Source organism: Trichosurus vulpecula, chromosome 4 (genome assembly GCF_011100635.1).
Source record: "Trichosurus vulpecula isolate mTriVul1 chromosome 4, mTriVul1.pri, whole genome shotgun sequence".
NCBI classification, from domain to species: Eukaryota; Metazoa; Chordata; class Mammalia; order Diprotodontia; family Phalangeridae; genus Trichosurus; species Trichosurus vulpecula.
The window spans coordinates 208038931-208058902 of NC_050576.1; the positions used below are offsets into that span (position 1 = coordinate 208038931).

Here is a 19972-nt window from a genome sequence, read left to right on the forward strand (position 1 = left end):
GTTTTAAATGAACTTTTCTAGCAATTAAAACAAGTGTGCGTGTTACATGTAAGTTAGATTAAAAAGAAGAGAGAAGGAATCAAGAGGGGCAGAGCCAAGATGGTGGCTGGAAAGCAGGGACCAGCCTGAGCTCCCTGCCGAGCCCCTCCAAAAACCTATAAAAAATGGCTCTGAACCAATTCTAGAACGGCAGAACCCACAGAACAGCAGAGGGAAGCAGGGCTCCAGCCCAGGACAGCCTGGATGGTCTCTGGGTGAGGTCTATCCTGCACGGAGCTGGGAGCTGGGAACGGAGTGGAGCAGAGCCCAGCCTGAGCGACTTGGACCATCCAGACCAGAAGTCGGGCGGAGGGGGCCCTAGCGCCCTGATTCAGTGAGCTGCGGCAGTAACGAGACTTCTCAACCCACAAACACCAAAGACTGCTGAGAAGGTTAGTGGGAAAAGCTGCGGGAGTGGAAGGAGTTCATGGTTCGGCTTCCAGCCCCGGGGGCAGTGGAGGTGGGGCAGCTAGGGTTGCTGCTGCTTCCGGCTCCAGGCCCACCTGGTGGGAGGAATTAAGTGGCGGATCAGAGCAGGGGTGCACAGCCTGCTGAAGATCTGAGCCCAGTTCGGGTTGGGGGTCCTTGGGGAAGGAGCAGTGCTGGTGCGGCAGAGCTGGCACCTCCCCCCCAAACATGGAACATAGAACTCTGTAGTCTACAAGCAGTCATACCCCACTGAAAAACTCAAAGGTCAAGTTAGTTGGCTGGGATTATGGCCAGGCAGCGAAAACGCACCGAGATTCAGTCTCAGACTCTGCATTCTTTCTTTGCTGACAAAGAAGACCAAAACATACAGACAGAAGAAATTAATAAAGTCAAAGAGCCTACAACAGAAACCTCCAAGAAAAACATGAACTGGTCCCAGGCCATGGAAGAGCTCAAAAAGGATTTGGAAAAGCAAGTTAGAGAAGTAGAGGAAAAATTGGGAAGAGAAATGAGAAGGATGCGAGAAAACCATGAAAAACAGGTCAATGACTTGCTAAAGGAGACCCAAAAAAATACTGAAAAATACACTGAAGAAAACAGCACCTTAAAAAACAGATTAACTCAAATGGCAAAAGAGCTCCAAAAAGCCAATGAGGAGAAGAATGCCTTGAAAGGCAGAATTAGCCAAATGGAAAAGGAGGTCCAAAAGACCACTCAAGAAAATACTACTTTAAAAATTAGATTGGAGCGAGTGGAAGCTAGTGACTTTATGAGAAACCAGGATATTATAAAACAGAACCAAAGGAATGAAAAAATGGAAGACAATGTGAAATATCTCCTTGGAAAAACCACTGACCTGGAAAATAGATCCAGGAGAGATAATTTAAAAATAATTGGACTACCTGAAAGCCACGATCAAAAAAAGAGCCTAGATATCATCTTTCAAGAAATTATGAAGGAGAACTGCCCTGATATTCTAGAGCCACGGGGCAAAATAGAAATTGAAAGAATCCATCGATCGCCTCCTCAAATAGATCCAAAAAAGAAATCTCCTAGGAATATTGTCGCCAAATTCCAGAGCTCCCAGATCAAGGAGAAAATATTGCAGGCAGCCAGAAAGAAACAATTTGAGTATTGTGGAAACCCAATCAGAATAACCCAGGATCTGGCAGCTTCTACATTAAGAGATCGAAGGGCTTGGAATGCAATATTCCGGAGGTCAATGGAGCTAGGATTAAAACCTCGAATCACCTACCCAGCAAAACTGAGTATCATGCTCCAAGGCAAAATATGGATTTTCAATAAAATAGAGGACTTTCAAGCTTTCTCAGTGAAAAGACCAGAACTGAATAGAAAATTTGACTTTAAACATAAGAATCAAGAGAAGCATGAAAAGGTAATCAAGTAACAGAAATTGCAAGGGACTTACTAAAGTCGAACTCTTTTGTTTACATTCCTACATGGAAAGAGGCCATGGATGATTCATGAGACCTCAGTATTAGGGTAGCTGAAGGGAATATGCATATATATATATATATATATATATATATATATGTTTATGTATATATATAAGTGAATGTGTATGTATGTATATATCTATGTGTATATATATGTGTGACAGGGTGAGTTGAAGATGAAGGGAAGATATCTAAAAGAAATAAAATGAAATTAAGGGATGAGAGAGCATCATACTGAGAGAGGGAGATAGGGAGAGATAGAATGGGGTGGATTATCTCACATAAAGGTGGCAAGAGGAAGCAGTTCTGTGGGAGGAGGGGAGAGGGCAGGTGAGGGGGAATGAGTGAACCTTGCGCTCATCAGATTTGGCCTGAGGAGGGAATACCATACATACTCAATTGTGTATCTTACCCCACAGGAAAGAAGAGGGAGGAAGAAAAAAAAAATAAAAGGGGGGGATGATGGAGGGGAGGGCAGATGGGGGTGAAGGTAATCAAAAACAAACACTTTGGAAAGGGGACAGGGTCAAGGGAGAAAATTCAATAAAGCGGGATGGGTTGGGAAGGAGCAAAATGTAGTTAGTCTTTCACAACATGAGTATTATGGAAGGGTTATACATAATGATACACATGTGTCCTAGGTTGAATTGCTCGACTTCTTAGGGAGGGTGGGTGGGAAGGGAAGAGGGGAGAGAATTTGGAACTCAAAGTTTTAAAATGAGATGTTCAAAAACAAACAAAAAAAAGTTTTTGCATGCAATTAAAAAATAAGATACACAGGCAATGGGGCGTAGAAATTTATCTTGCCCTACAAGAAAGGAAGGGAAAAGGAGATGAGAGGGGAGGGGGGTGATAGAGGGGAGGGCTGACTGGGGAACAGGGCAACCGGAATATACACCATCTTGGAGGGGGGGGGAGGGTAGAAATGGGGAGAAAATTTGTAATTCAAACTATTGTGAAAATCAATGCTGAAAACTAAATATGTCAAATAAATAAATTTAAATTAAAAAAAAAGATGAATCAAAAAAAAAAAAAAGAAAAGAGAATCTTGGAATTCCAGTGAAGAAATATTTTATCTTTACTTTGAATTTTAGAATTCCATTTATGGATTTAGTTTCTAAGTTTCACATGGTAGCCATTATTTGTGATTCAGACACTAGCTAACAGTAATTGTAATATGTTTTTAGAAAAATAAGGTTTTCTTTCTTTTCAGGTGAATTTGGACTACGAAGACCATCTTTATATTTTATGAAGCCCTCATATTGGTCAAAGAGCAAAAGATACAAAGAGCTGTCTGAGGGCAATGTTAATGGAAATCCTGGTTTTAATGAGATTATTGAACCTGTTTCTTCAGAATTTGTAGGAAAAGAAGCCATCAGGTATGAATGATTAGCACTTATTTATGATTTAGGCAGAAATCAGAAGTGCTGCAAGAGAGAATGAGTTGATATTGGCGAGGAAAGTTAGGAAAGACAAAAGATATTTTAAAATTTACGTTGGGGATAGATAAGAGAAGGATCGAAAATGGGATACAATTACTGCTCTGGGTAGATGGGATAATGTTAACTGATGACAGAGAGAAGGCAGAGCTGATTTAGTCTTATTTTACTTGTTTTTTTTCTGCCAAGAAAATTCATTTTTGGCTTGTAAAGGACAGGACAAAACTAACTGGTAGGGAGCTGAAGTCCAAGATGAATAAAGAGATAGTTAAGCAGCACTGATCTGCCCTTGATAAGTTGAAATCACTAAGCCTAGTCTCTCCCCTGAATTTAAGTTTCATGTCATTAGCTTCCTGTTAGATAGTTTAAACTGGATATCTCTGAGACATATTCAACTCAGAGTATCTAAAACAGAACACATTATTTTTTCCTCAACTCTACCCTCTTCCAGACTTGCCTATTTCTGTGAAAGGCATCACCATTCTTTCAGTCTTTCAAGTTCATAAATTTTTATATATCCTTATCTTCTTATTCTTCCTCACCTTGTATATTCAGTTTGTTGTCAGATCTCTTCATTTCTACCAGCACATCTTTCATATCTAACTCCTTCTCTTTACTCACACAGCTATCACAGTAGGTCAGAACCTCATTATACTTGCCTAGAATATTACATTGGTTTCCTAATTGGTCTCCCTGCTTCAGGTTTTTCTCTGCTCTAATTGCGATGGGCTTTAAAAACACCAATCAAAAGAGCTTATGTTTTATTGTAGAGGCAATAGGAGGATACTGAAATTGGTTAAATAGGGAAGTTACATAGTCAGATCTTAACCCTTTGGCAGCTGTGTGGAGGATGAATCTCACTCCAGTCTCTCTTTCCAGCCTCAATGGACATTATTCACCTTTAGGCACTTTTCAGTGGTTCAGCCATAGTGGTCATCTCTCTATTTCTCTCACATGACACTCCCATCTCCCAGCTTCCTATCTTTGTACCGGCCATTTCACATGCCTGGAAAAATGCCGTCCTCACCTGCCACATAGAATCCCTCTCTTCCTTAAATATGCACCTTAAACACCGCTTTTTATTATGAAGGCTTACATTATCTTCCCAACTGCTAGTACCTCCTTCCTTAACTACCTTGTATTTATTTTGTATTTATTTAGTATATACTTATATGTATACATTACAAGATAAATTCTTTGAGAGTAAGACTCATTTCTCATTCTTTATTTTTATAACCCCAGTGACTAGCACAGTAGCTTGACAAGTGCTTGTTGATTGATTGAAGTTGTGACTGTTGGGCCATTGTCAGTAATTTCTGAAACATTTTTGGAAAATGAGAGAGATACTACAATACTCAGGGAAGAGAAAAAGTTGCACCATTTTTCACAAAAAAGAAAAGGAATAGTCTTAGAAATACAGGCCAGTGAACTTATGTAGAATCCCTGGCAACATTCTAGGATGTATTAATAACACGATGGTTAATGGATATTGAGAAAAGACGAGTGATCACTAATGACTTTGTCAAGGACTGGTCGTGCCAGACTGGCCTTCTTTACTTTTTTTCTCCAGAGTTATATCAGTGAAATGCCATAGATAGCTCATCTAGATTTCAGCAAAATATGTAATAATCTTGGATTCTGTGATGCAAGATGGAATGATGGGAGTTAGATGATAGTTTAGCTATGTAGATTTGGAAGTGGTTGAATAGCTAGACCCAAAGAGTAATCATCAGTGATATGATGTCTACTGGAAGTAAATCTTCAGTTGAATGTCCTGGGAATCTATGCTTGACCCTGTGATATTTACCATTTTATCAATGACTGGGATAAAGGGACAGATTTCCAGATGATACAAAATGGGGAAGGGTGGCTAATAATAGCGATAACAGTCAGGATTCAAGAAGGGTCTGTAGGAATGGAATATTGGACTGAATCTAATGAGATACCGTGCATGATGATGAAGTGCAAAGGTTGAAAAGGAAGAGATGGCTGGCCTGAGCTGCCTTTACTGAAGGCTTTGAGAGGAGTTTCTCTGTCTCCCATTCAGAGAGTACTGATGAGGTCTAAATACCAAGGCTGATGTATTCTTGCCAGGTGATGAGGTAAAGCCAGGAAAGATTTGGTGGAAGATGTAAAAGAGTTAACTTTAGGCGTGATATAAGGAAAATTTGCCAATAATTAGAGCTACCCAAAGTTGTATGGACAGCTTCAAGGAGGTATTGGGTTCTACCTCACTGGAAATCTTTAAGCAAAGGCTAGTTTACCATTTGTGTTTGTTGAAGAGGGAATTCATGATCCTGTACAGGCTGTTCCAAATGGGCTATGAATTCCATTCTGCTTCTGACATTCAGTGATTTTGTGAAGATACTGTTTATATTGCAGAACTGGAACATTAAAAAGGTAGAATAATTCAAGTTTTTTATATATTTAAGGATAAACATTTATATTAGTAGTAAAATTAAATATTAATAGTAAAAGTAAAGCTAAAACAGATTTCTGTATTGAAGGACAGATCATTTTTGTAATTGCTTGCATTTGTATACACTGTCAGATCCAAAAAGATTAAAACAGTTTGCATTTTTATCACATGTATGAGTGTGCTTGTTTTGCCACAGCCTTGATACTACAGAGTTTTATTGGCTTAATTTGTTTTAGCCAAGTCAACAAGCAATTATTGATGTGTAAAAACCTCACAGTTTAAAAAAATCACATTTCTTTGATTTATTAGTGAGCTTGAATGTTTTTTTCAAATCTCTAGCATTTCGACCATTCATTTTAAACAAAAAAATACTTTTGCTTGTCAGTTTTCTTCATTGATCCATTTTTCTTTGGTTTACATCACAGAAAACTAATCAGATATTTTAGCATAAGAAATGGCCTGCAGGTTCACTCAGTATAGCTTTTCTAAGCTGTGTAGGTAGAGATGAGCAGAAAGTAAGGATAAACTTCATTTTGTAGAACTGAAAAGAACAAATAGAATAAACACTACTTTTATGATTTCATTCATTCCTATTTTTCTCTACATAACATCTAAAATTGTCCTACATTTTATCATGGGACTTGAGAACATATTAATAAAATTAAAATCTTAGTGAACATATTTTTGAACATTTTTTTAAACCAAATCAACTGCACTTGTAAATTTTACTTGCCTTTAAATTGTCAGCCAAAAAAAAAAGGCCCTGGGGACAGGAAGTGGAGAGAAAGTCTTATTCCGTCCCTGAAATTCAAGTGAACTATGTAATTTTAAGGACCATGGAAAGTTCAGAGTCTCAAGTTAGGATTTTATTGTAAAATAATTTCTCTGTAATACTGTGAGTATATTGTCTGACCTGTCTACTTCAAGTATCATTCCTTTTTAGCTGGCTTTTCTTGGTATATCGAAGAAGGCATACATCTTTCTTTGCCCCAGTTCCCTAGAGATAGTATATTCCTTTCCTTTTAGGTACTTAAATAGGACAGGAAAACATAAAGGGGAGCTTACAATAACAATTTCTCAAAAGAGAAATTACACAACTGCATTTTTTTTCAGTCAGTCCTCTTCTGTACATACTTACAGGGAACTAGACTTATTTCTTTTAATTTTTCACTCTTTCCCGTATGACTCAGCCCTTTAAATCTTGTCAGAATGAACTTGGCTTTTGCCTGAACTACATAGGTAGTTCTCCATTTAGCCAGAGAAATCCACCTTACTGTGATTTCCTCATGTGAGAACCTTCTTCATTGTCTGGCCACATATTTGGGTCTGACTTCTTTTATAAAAAATATCCTTCCACATTTGTATTTCTTAAATATTCTTCCTTTGGACTTTAAAAAGTCTATCCTAAGTAGGAAGAGGTGTTTTCTTACCCCTTTCATTGGAGATTTTGAATACCTTTAGGATGCTTTAACCTTGATCAGTCTTTTCTGTTCCGGTTGGTTTGAAGTAATGGCCAACTTACACATTTGCTACTGTTTTTATTGTAAAATTGGCATATTTACTTTTTGGTCTCTCCCTGGAGATACTTTCCAACTTTAGCCCCTCAACTTGTTTCACCTCCAACCTGGAGAGCTTGGCTCTATGGAGACCATTTTCAGAATGGGCCTCCTTTCTGTTGAGAATAAATACTTTCTCATGGCCTTTTTCCTACCTCCAGCTGCTCTTACTTCATTGGTAGGATTTTAATAATAGATACACCCCAGGACTAATGAATGACAGCCATTTAGGCTTTGGTAACAGAGTAAGATAAAAATTTAAACTAGGAAAGGACCTAAGGGACCTAAGAGGTTACTTAGACCAAACTATATGTGAGTAGGATCCCCCTATAAATAACCCTGGGAGAGCTATGTGGCACAGTGGATAGAATGTCAGGTCTGAAGTCAAGAAGTGATGGCCAACTACTACATCTTCCTGAGTTCAAATGTGGCCTCAGGTACTTAGTAGTTATGTCACCCTGGGCAAGTCACTTAACCCTGCTTGCCTCAGTTGCTCATCTGTAAAATGAGCTGGAGAAGGAAATGACAAACCACTCTGGTATCTTTGCCAAGAAAACCCCACATGGGGTCACAAAGAGTCTGACGCGACTGAAAATGACTAAACAATAACAAAATAAAGATCCTTAATAAGGAGTCATCTAGCATCTATTTGACTAACTCCTCTTATGGGAGGCTATCTAATGAAGTAGTCCATTCCATTTTTTGGCAACTCAAATTGCTTGGAAATTTCCTTAGAATGAACTGAAATCTCTGCAGTTTCTGAGTTCACTTGGATTTAATGACTTGAATTATTTGTTTCTATTTCTGCTATTGAGGAACAGGTAAAAATGATCCAGTTCCTCTTGTACGCGGCAGGTTTTACTTAAAGACACTTATCATGTTTCCACTTCAACCAATCCTTCTATCAACCTTTACTCATGCTATCTTCCCATGCTTGTACTGGATACTTTACATCTTAGTTGACATCCCCCTCCTTTCCTTCAAGGCCCAGTTCAGATGCCACTTACTTTATGACAATTTCCTGATTCATCCCTACTCTGTAGCTTCTATCTCTGGAATGCCTAGTGAAAGTAAACTCTCCCTTCCTATTTCATCCCCTCTTTTGTCAGTTATTTATGTTTACTTGCATTTCCTCTCATTAGATTGCAAGGGAATCTATCTTTGTATCCCCAGTGCCTTGCACTTAGAAATTCCACCAAATACCTCCATTCAGATTGAAATTAGTCTGTTAACTTCTCTTTGAAGTCAGACCCATTTATCTGTACTATTATATTAGTCCAGTTTATAATTCACTCTCTTGTCCATAAGGATAAAGTATGGCATTTGACTGAATCAAACTGGCTTTGCTGAAATTCAAGAGTAGTACATTTTTAACATTGTCCCAATCTACTAGTCTGGTAGTCATGTCAACAGAAAGAAGAGGGGCAAGGGGAAACTGTTATCCTAGCATATATTATGCATTGTGATGAACTCATATTGACTCTTTGGATTAAGTTTTATTTTCTCTGTCCATGGAGAAGGAAGTTGAAATCAAGTTCTATTAATTTTACTTTCTTTTTTATCCATGGATTCAATTATCATCTTTTTGCCAATGATTCTCATATCTACTTTTCCATCCCTAACCTCTCTGCTTACCTCCAGTCTCAAATCTTCAGCTGTTTGTCAGCCATGTCCAGAACAGAACTTACTATCTTTTTCCCCAAAACTTCCCTCCTTCCAAACTTCCATATTACAGTAGAGGGTACCACCATCATACCAATAAATATCCCAGTCTCACAACCTAGATATCATCCTCAACTCTTCACCATATCTCACCTCCCCATACCCAATATTTTGCCAAGATCTGTCAATTTCACCTTTGTAACATTTCTTGGTTATACCCGCTTTTATCCTCTGATAGTCACCACTCCAGTACAGGCCTTCTTCACCTCATGCTTGAACTTTTGCAGTAGCCTACTATATTGTCTGCCTACCACAAGTCTCTCCCCACTTTTAGTACATCCTCCACTGAACTGCAGAAGTGATTTTCCTAAAGCATACATCTGACCATGTCACCTACCCTATTCAGTAAACTCTAGAAGCCCTTTTTTTATCTCTGGAATAAAATATGAAGCCTTCATTCATGACCGTTCATAACTTAGTCTCACCTATCACTCCTGTTTTCTTAATACCGTATAGCTCCTCTTCCCCACCTCTTCTCCCCATTCAGTGGTATTGGTCTCCTACCTGTTCCTTGAACAAGACATTCTTTCTCTCAGCTTTGGACATTTTTACTGGCTGTCTCCTATGCCTGGAATGCTCTCCCTCCTCATTTCTGCCTCTTAGTTTCCATGGCTTTCTTCAAGTCCTAGCCATAATCCCACTTTCTATAGGAAGCCTTTTGCAGTGCCTCTTAATTCTAGTGCTTTCTCTTTGTTGATTATTTCCAATTTATCCTGTATGTAGCTTGTTTGTACATGGTGTTTATATGTTCTCTCCCCCATTTGATTGTGAGCTTGAGAGCAGGGAACTTTTACCTTTTTTTGCATCCCCAGAGCTTAGCACAATGACTGGCACATAGTAGATGATAAATAAAAGTTTATTATAAAGACTTACTGACTTCGTGTATTGCATAGCAGATGACTCTAAATGAATGGGAAATCAACATCTGTGCTAAGGAAAAGAGAGCCCATACATAAGGTACTTATGCATCCAAAGGAGATTTATTGAAACTGAGCCAATTGAGACCTCAGGATGACTGGAAATGGAAGGATGCTGCAAGTTTCCAGGTTTTCACCTCATGATGGTCCTCCACTCTTTTTTGGTGCCTACTTGCAGTGTTATATCAGCTCATGGAGGGGCAGCATTGAAAATTACTTCCCAGCTTTCTTTTTATTTCAGACGTGTAGCAGTGGCATTTTATCATTTTTCTTCTTTCCTAAGTGTTTAAGGTAGTGATTATGGACAGAGTATTGTTAGCTCTACTCCCACTCAGATCTGTGTTTTGGGATCTTCAAGAATTGTAATTGGTTGAGTGGGTGAAGTAGAGAGAAAAATAAACAAGAAGAAAGTCTGGCTTACCCTATGGCTGACTTTGGGTTTGTTCTCGTTGAGATAGGGACATGCTTCTCGTGACATTGGATGAACTTCACAAAAACATTTATCTGTAAATTTCCCCAACACTTTCCCCAAAGCAGAACAAACAAAAATAATAGACATGTAGTCATTAATTCATAAGGAGCTTTATGGCAAAACAAGAAATAAAGCGTCATTAAGTTGGTTCATGGCCTGAATTATGACTTAACTCTCCTAAACCAGTTTCTGGACCCTAAAAGCATACTAAGGGTATAGTTAAAGATTAACATTCACTCAGGACTTTTGTGTTCAGTACTTCATGTATTAGAGTGTCTTGAATTTGTGAAATGTATCAGCAGGGAGTTACTGGGAACTCGAATAAGCTTTTCCGTATTCTTGGTTCTCACTGTTTCCATTCTAAGGACTCCCAAACCATGCCTTTAGTAATATATTTTAGAATTTTTCCAGAAATAAAATATCAAGTTCACTAGTCTGTAGTTTTTCTTCTTCTCTCATTTCAAAATTGGACCATATTTTCCCATCTCTAGCTATATGGAACCCCTGATTCTACGTGATTTTTTTTAATGTTACTACTTTATTTTGTTTTAAAATAGCTTTCATTTCTGGTTAGATTCCTCTTCCTTGCCATTCCGTTACCTAGGGGTGGGGAACCTGCAGCCTTGAGGCCACATATGCCTTTCTAGGTCCTTGGATGTGGCCTTCTGACTGAGTCCAAGTTTTATAGAAGAAATCTCTTAATTAAGGGGATTTGTTCTGTGAAGTTTGGATTCAGTCAGAGGGCTACACTTGAGGATCTACAGAGCCACATGTGGCCTCAAGGCCACAGGTTTCCCACGCCTAACTAGTAAGTCATCTATGGTAACAAATAATAAAAAAAAGGGGAAAAAAAGAGTTCAGGTAATCTTAGTCTGATAACATAAGCAACATTCCATATCTTCCATCTCCTGCAAAGAAGGAGGTTGGATGGAGTTGTATTTTCTCAACTCATCTCTAGAGCCAAAGTTGGTCATTATAATCATGCATTATTGAATTTTTTCTCTTTTAATGGCTTTTTAAACTTGTATTGTTGTAGTCACTATGTATATTATTTTCTTAGTTCTGCTTTTTGGTTGTCTGTCTAACTTCATCTAAGCCTTCCCATGTTCCTAAATTATTCAGTCATCGTCTCTATGGCACAATTATAGTCTATTATATTCAGATAACACAATTTATATAGATATTCCTTATTCTGTTCATAGTGATTTTTTAAAAAAAGATTATAAACAGTGCTTTAGCAGTGACATCTCCATTCTTTCAGTAATTCATGTGAGTCTGAACTTGAATTAATTGAATGCAGCTAAGTTCTTTATTGTCCTTCTCTTCTGAGCCTCAGGTTACTGAAATTAAACATATTAAACTAAACCCCTCCCAAAAAAACTGAACATACAATAGTACAGGCTTCTGACTTACACTATTATCTTTTGGTCGTGATGAATAATTTTTTGAATCATAAACATGGAGGTGTTCTTGCTGAAAAAAAAGTTTTATGAAGAAGAAAATATGATTAAGATAGTCTGATTCCGACCCTGTGGGGTTTTTAAAAACTGATATTAGCTATTTGAATTGAGTATTAAGTCTTTTAATTTTTCTTGAGATGGTTGAAACTGAAGCAGAATGACTAGTTGCTCATATATTTTTAAAAATAACAATGCATTATTGATGAGAAGTATGCCGCTTTTAGAGTTTCACAGAGAACATCTTCAGGCTCTGAGGATGGAAGAGAAGAAAATGTCTTTCCTGTATAGTTTTTAAAAAGAACTCAACTTTTGGTCATTTATTAAATTAATTTGTTAAGGTATTCATCAATGTTTGATGCAAAATGGTAGTATGTTATTGTGTTTTCTTAATTTCAGTTCTCTTTTTACTAAAATATATCTTCCAGAATCAGTGGCATTCAGAAAACATTCAGAAAGAAAAATGAAACTGTGGAGGCACTAAGAAGTATGTAATTTTCTAGTTTAATTTATATTAAATTTAAGAAAAAAGTTTTAAAGAAAAGGAGTACAAAACTATTGTGAATGTTTTTAAAATAAACTTTTACTGATACCTTTAGTTTTTATATCATGATCATTTCTGAAAATACTCTTCTTCCTCTTCTACCCATTCCCCAAATTAAATCCTCCTTTGTTACCAACACCCATTGACTCTGTCAGATGTTATCTATCAGATTCTGCCCTTGTAATCTCCTGCCTCTTCTGAGGGGCATAAGATATGTTCCACTATCTGCTCGCTAAAACCATTATTAGGTTTTATATTGCTCAGGAATTGGCTTTATTTTAGTGATCTTTTAATTTATGTGCTGTAGTCATTGTGTATATTGTTCTGGTCCTGCTTAGTTCTGTATCAGATTATTATCATCATTATGATAGTACTTATATAGTGCTTTAAGGTTCACAGAGAGCTTTCCAAATATCTCATTTGATCCTCACAACAACTCTGGGAGGTAAGTACTCCATTTTACAGTCGAGGAAACTGAGGCAGTCAGAGATAATTGATGTGCCCAGTGATTTACAGCTAATATGTGACAAACTGGATTTCAGTTTAGGTCTTCTAACTGAAGCTCCAGTGCTCTATCCACTGTTCCACTTGCCTCAAGCTTCTTTGAGTTCCTCATAATTGTGATTTCTCGTTGCACAATAATATTGTTGGACTCATACACCACAGTTTAAGCCTCTCACTAATCAATATGTACCCACTTTGTTTCAAGTTCTTTGGTGGCGTAACAAAGTATTCCTTTAGATGTATTGGATAATAAATATGTAAGGCTATATTTGACCTTTATTTCTTTTTTTGACCTCCTTAGGTTATGTGCCCAGTAATGGGATCACTAGATTGAAGGGAATGAACAGTTTAATCATCTTTATTTTGTAATTCCCAAATGAAATCCAGCGTGGTTAGACTAATTCACAGTTACACTGATTATTGTGTCAAATCATGTGGTTTTAATAATCTCAATATTCATTTTCCATTTTTTGAATTGGACTTTTAGGCTTTGGACCTTCTCTCCCTGATATTCTTTGGGTCGCCACGTACAGAAAATTTCTGTAAAATCACATAATGTGCTATGATTCTGGGTTTAATTTAGGGTTAAATGAAGGAATTTCAGATTCTCCTGACTCTTTTATTGGGCTGTTTTTCTTATAATTCCATTTCCCCCTTCTCCTGCAGTACAACATACTTCAGTAGTGTGATATACCAACTCATATCCAGAAGAAATGCTATACCCCTAGTAGTTTTCATACCATTATATTTCGAAGTATAGCAAGTAAAGCTAAGGTTTCATTTACTCTTTAGTTCTCATAGTAGTTCTTACCCATTTAGAATAATGTCATTTATTTTTGTTTCAGAATATGGTGACATTTTAAATTTATTTTTTACTTTGCCATAATAACTAAAAGTTGCTGTGTTGTAAATTCGTTAATCATTATTAATTTTATCATCTGTACTGTCACTATGTTCAAGGCTTTCTCCTTTACTTCTTTCTTTAATTAGATTTATCTTTTGACATATATGAGGGTCAGATTACAGCATTACTTGGCCATAGTGGAACAGGAAAAAGCACATTAATGAACATTCTTTGTGGACTCTGCCCACCATCAGATGGTAAGAGTTTATGTCTTCTGTCTTTTGAGCAATTTAAAAGGTTCTCTCACTTTGATGTCTTTTATTCTGTAAAAGTATCAATTTATGCTAGTGGTCTTCAAACTTTTTTCATAGTGTACTGCTATCATTAATTTTTCTTTTCCCAACAGAGTAATGCTAGTGGTGAGGAAAGAGGCATAAGTATTTTTTTCAATGACTCTTTTGCAGATACTGTTGTAGGTTATAACTTGCCTCTGAAGGGGGAAAGTTGGAAGGTGGCACAGTAGAAGGAGGAGATAGAATGGGTGATTTGGGTTATAATGGATGAAGGGTAGGTGTGGTTGTCTTTGAGACAAAGCCCCATGATTCACTGTTTGTGGAAGAGTGGGATGTTAACTAGCTTTGCAGCCTCTCTTTGGTTAATCTCATACCTCTTAATTCCAAGTGCATTCCATGAGTCCCCCTTGAGAACATAGATCCCCAGGGAAATAACCCCCAGCTTGGAAGACCACTGGTTTAGTGTGCTCTTATTTGATTTGACCTTATAAAAACTATCCAGATTGTTAATGGTTTGATATGACATTTTCCCCTTTTGAACACATTGAATGTGTGTGTTAAAATTCATTATGTTTTAATCTCCCCAAACCTCTCCCCATCCCCCTCCCACCCCTAGTCTTCTAATCAGTGTAGTAAGTTTATAAATAGCTGGTATAAAGTAACAGTATTGGGAAGTAAGATTTCAGAGGGGAAAGGGGAACCTAGAAGTCACATACAAACTGTCCTAAAGATCAAAGGAGTATAATTTTAAAATTGTATCATATCACAGCCTGGTAATATGTGCTGAATCAGGGGAAGCCATCTAGGCCCTGCTCTCAGGGATTTTTGATCCTATTATATGTAAATCTCAGAAATATTCCATAAGACCCACAGAACACCAAATAGTTCTGATAACTTTGAGTTGATGTGAATATGTTAACTCTAAAGCTTTACTGACAAGTTTTAGATGATTTCAATATGTTAATGAACTAACCCCAAGGTAGTACAAATAAGAGTCTATTCCACTAAAAGGCCCTATAAAAATGAGACCTCAAACTTTTTCCCTCTCAGTCCCACCCAAGTACTCTTCCATCTCCATCTGGGTCCATGCCACTGTGTAACCTAATTCCATGGCCTAATCCAGGGTCACGTGAATGATTATCTGTGTTTCTCTTCCTCCCCACACTTCCTGCCTTCCTTCACCACCCTATCCCCCATCCCCACATTGTCTACTTTTTGCTGCTTGTCTCTATTCTTTCTGTGCCGTTTGCCCTCATACTCTCTGTGCCTTATTACAGTGTAATTGCACCCTCATTTCCCATTGCTATTATAGCCTTTCTTGGTGCACATCTGCCTCATTTCATAATTTTATAAATTCAGTATCAATTCAGAGTAGTTTGGATAGTGCTAATCAGAGCACTTAAAAATGAAAACTAAAGACCTCCTTAAACTTTATGAAACATCGATATAATATTGATTAAATTTTATATATTAGATGGCTATCAGTCAGTCATTATATATGATTTATATATTTTTATTCAGAATATTTTTCAAGACATATCATCAATTTTAGTTCAAGATTAGTGAAACCCACAGAAAATTACACATTTAAGGAAATATTTGTAAGCCTCTAAGGTGTATGATGCTAATAAAGAGGATAGGCCAAAAGAACTAAGGTTTTACATGTGAAGAATATTCTTTTGACCTTTCCCTGCTTCTAAGCAGGAAAAGACGTTGCCTATAAAATGGCGATTCTAAATTTTCCTTGTAAACTAAAGGAATAACTGAGAGGTAATATAGTCTAGTAGGTAGGGTGTTGGACCTTCATAGTCAGGAGGGCTTGGATTCAAACCCACCCCTGCCACTTACTAGCTTTGGAGCCATGTCCTTTAACTTCTCTGAGCTTCAGTCTGTAAAATGAAAATAATAATGCATGTAGTCTTTGTCTCATTGGCATTGTTTTGAGGCTCAAATGAGATGATTTATAGTACACGGAGTGCTTTGTAAACCTTCAAGTGCCTTATATATATCTATATATCAGTTACATAAAACAGTACAATATTTTATATTTGAAAAGTAAAGCATTCACATTTTATTGTCTGGTATTTTCATCTGTAAAAAGTTGCCTTAATTTTTAATTGTTTTATTTTATTCTTATTCCTCAGTTTAGAATAATTAAAGAATTCAATTTACAAATGAAAGGATATTTTCTGATAGAAATTGAAACTAATGGGTACTATTTTAAAAATAGATTTGTGTCATTAATCACATGATAGTTCTATCAGTAATATAGTCTATCATATTAAGAGTCAAGGTTTTATATATAAAGTAATTTTTATGCTTATGCTTTTAGGACTCGCATCTATTTATGGACATAGAGTCTCAGAAATTGATGAAATGTTTGAAGCAAGAAAAATGATTGGAATTTGCCCACAGTTAGATATAAATTTTGATGTGCTGACAGTCGAAGAGAATTTGTCAATTTTGGCCTCTATCAAAGGGATTCCAGCCAACAGTGTAATACAAGAGGTATGCTGTTCAAATAGAAAATCATACCTTTACTTGCCATACATTTACTAAATGTGATAATAAGTCTGAAACCCTGAAGGCAAATCTGCCTCATGTCAATTGAAAAGCTTATGTTTGTTTAAAAAAATAGCTAAAAAGACGGTACAGAACATTAAGATGAACTTTTGCAATTTTTTGTTCTTACCACATTCAAAAAGTGTTATTCATAATGTGGAAGATGCTATTTCAGCAGTGTGCTGGGCATAGTTAATTTTTTTTTTCAATTTTTTTTTTTGGTAAATATATGTCAAAACCTTCATACCTTAAAAGCAAGCATTTAAAAAACAATATTTACAATTAAGCAAATTGTTTTTGCTGCTATACATATACCTACAAATATGTACATGTAAATATATATGTGTATGTATATATATATATATATATATATATATATATATATATATACACACATGTGTACATACCTATATTTGGAAAAAAATAAGCTTATTTTATCTGGATTAATAATCCATCCCTTTTATTGGCCACCCTCTCTCTCCACTGAACAACAGCAATAACAAAAGGAAAAAAAAGACACCCTTCATCATGAACATAAATAATCCAGTAAAATAAATTCTAATATTGGCCTTGCCCCAAAATGTATGTCTCCCTCTGCATCTTAAACTCACCTCACTAACAGGAAGTAAGGGGCAAGTTTCATCTTTAGATTTCTGGAGAAGTGGTTTATCATTTAATTCATCAGTGTTATTTTTTTCTTTATAATGTTTATTGTCATTGTATAAATTCTTCTGATAGTTCTGTTTACTTTTATGAGTAGTTCACTGTGGTCTTTCCTGTTTCCTCTGAAAGTCCATTTCATCATTTTTTGGCACAATATTATTCTTAGTAATTTCTCCCTTTTTCTTATGAAGGTGCAGAAAGTTTTACTAGATTTGGATATGCAAGCCATCAAAGATAACCAAGCAAAAAAATTAAGTGGAGGTCAGAAACGAAAGTTATCATTGGGTATTGCTGTTCTTGGAGATCCCAAGGTAAATATTGTACAGTACTAAAGTATCTAAACTGTTATCTATAGGGCAACTACAACATATTCTGCAGATTGGAAAATAAAGTGATATAGAGGTGCTTGAGATACTTAATGTTTCTGTTGAACAATACCCAGCCTGTTGAGAAAGCCAAACCAGTTTTACCAAGTTGCTTAGCCTGTACTTGCTGTTTGATTACCAGATGTAGTAACCCCCTGAGAAATGACTTTTGTGAAGACATTTATAGTATGTAACCAAAATGATTGAACCTTAAACGGAAAAACCTTAGTGTTAAGCAGTTTACGTAATTGTGTGTCTTATAATTTGCTCAAAGCCCAAAGAGATTTGATTACTCAGTATGGTGGCTCCAACCTCTTAGCTGAATACAATTAGAAACATTTTTTCTTGCTCTTTACAATATTTTTGCCTGTCTTATTGTCCTTTTAAACTAAAACTAATCAATATTCACTAATCAATAAATCTGAATAGGTACAATGGAAATACTATAATGAGGCTTACTTTGGTTTGGGCTAATGGTAAATTTGCACATTGATTTCTTAGAAATGATTATTTCTACGTTACCTTTTACTTCATAATCGAGGCAATGCCCACATTAATGAGGTCACAGATCTGTGAAAGTATTGAAGTACCTTTCCTGTCTTCTTACACCTTTTATCACCTCCCTTCTGCATGTTCTTCCAGCATAGTGGTACTAGACACCTTGTTGTTCCTTGAACAGGACATTCCATCTCCTCTAACTGAGCATTTTCACTGGCTGTCTCCCATGTCTGAAATGTTCTCCCTCCTCATTTCTACACACTGCCTTCCTTCAAGTTCTGGTTAAAATCTCACATTCTGCAGGAAACTTTTACTGATCCCTCTTGATTCTAGTGCCTTCCTGTTGATTATTTCCAGTCTATCGTGTATATAGATCTATGCTTAAGGAAGATTATATTGACAGCAAGTATGTAGGATAGATGGGATGGTGAGAGATCTGACACATGGAGACTCATTAGGAGGCTGTTACAATAAGTTAGGTGAGAGGTAATAAGGGCCTGAACTAAGGTGTTAGCTGTGTGAGTGGAAAGAAGGGGTTGGATTGGAGAGATGTAGAGGTAGAAATGACAAAGTTAAAAACTAATTGGATATGTGAGATGAGGGAGAGTTGAGGAGTCAAGGTTAATGATAAGATTAGGAACCTGGGAACCTGGAAGTGATGGGGTGCTTGGGTGCCTGTGCTCGGACCCCAATTCCAAGATCACGTTTTTCCGTAGCCTCAAAACACTGTCCCTGGCAGTTTCTCCCCAGCCCAAGGACACTATGTCTAGCAGTTACTCAAGAGTGGGCCCCAGCCAAATACTTATTTTAATCCCTGGTACAGTAACAAACTGCACCAGTAAGAATTCCACTGGATTATGTAGACTAACTCCCAGCCTTGTTACATACGTTCTGGACTCCTCCTTCGGCTTTAGACATATGTATACTCTTTACATCTAGCTTGTGAAACAAGACATTGATGGGTGACAGACTGGGCATTCCTCAGTCAGCCCTGATGGCTAGTTGACTTAGTGATGTTGCAGGCCTAAAAATCACACTCCCTGTAGCACCCCTTTGGGTTTTTCCCAGTGAACTCTGGGTAAAATGCCTGAGCAGTAGATACAAAAAGTGCATGTTCCTTTAAGAACTGACCATTCCTTAACCACTCCCTAATCCTCCCTGAATCACCTAGTTAGCATATTTGGCACATGTTTTACTATAGCTTATCCCATATAAACTTTTAACTGTACCCCTCTAAGATCACAGGTTCCCTAAGTACTCTTGCCTGCTGAAAAGCATAACAATAAACCTTTATTACCTTGACTTAAAGAATGCTTGAATCCATGAATTCATTCCAGATGACCCTATCCAATTCTCAGGTCCTTGAAGGGTGCCTGAACCGCCCTCCCACCCCAAACCGCATCAGAAGGAGGGTATTTCCTTCGCCGGAAGCAGTGCATTTTGGGAAAGGGGAAAGAGTTCACTTTGGGATATATTGTTTGGAACTCAAAAGTGACTGGACTCAAAAGAGAAATTGCAGTCTTGATACATAGAACCAGAATTTGCCTGCATAGAGATGATAATTAAACCCATGGGAGATGATAGCTGATGAAATCACTAGGAGATTGTATTGAAAAAAGAAAGAGGGCCCAGTACAGAGCCTTGGGGGTTGGGGTACCCACAGTATGTGGGAGGAATATGATTATTTATCAGTGGGAGCTGAGAAGGAATTGTCACACATAAGTAGGAAATCCAAGAGATCTCTTACTGTTCTGAGATGTCTGTGGTGAGTAAAGGATAAGGTAGTAATTGA

At 37.1% G+C, this 19972-nt stretch overlaps 1 protein-coding gene across 1 annotated transcript in view; it reads left to right on the forward strand.

Moving 5' to 3' along the window:
• The window catches only part of ABCA5 (ATP binding cassette subfamily A member 5), a 119812-nt gene that overhangs the window by 30765 nt on the left and 69075 nt on the right, over positions 1-19972 (forward strand). Inside the window, exons 10-14 of the mRNA XM_036755886.1 lie at positions 3139-3304; positions 12336-12394; positions 13946-14056; positions 16425-16600; positions 17509-17628. Coding sequence (XP_036611781.1) covers positions 3139-3304; positions 12336-12394; positions 13946-14056; positions 16425-16600; positions 17509-17628 — 632 coding nt within the window. The remainder of the gene's footprint in view (positions 1-3138; positions 3305-12335; positions 12395-13945; positions 14057-16424; positions 16601-17508; positions 17629-19972) is intronic.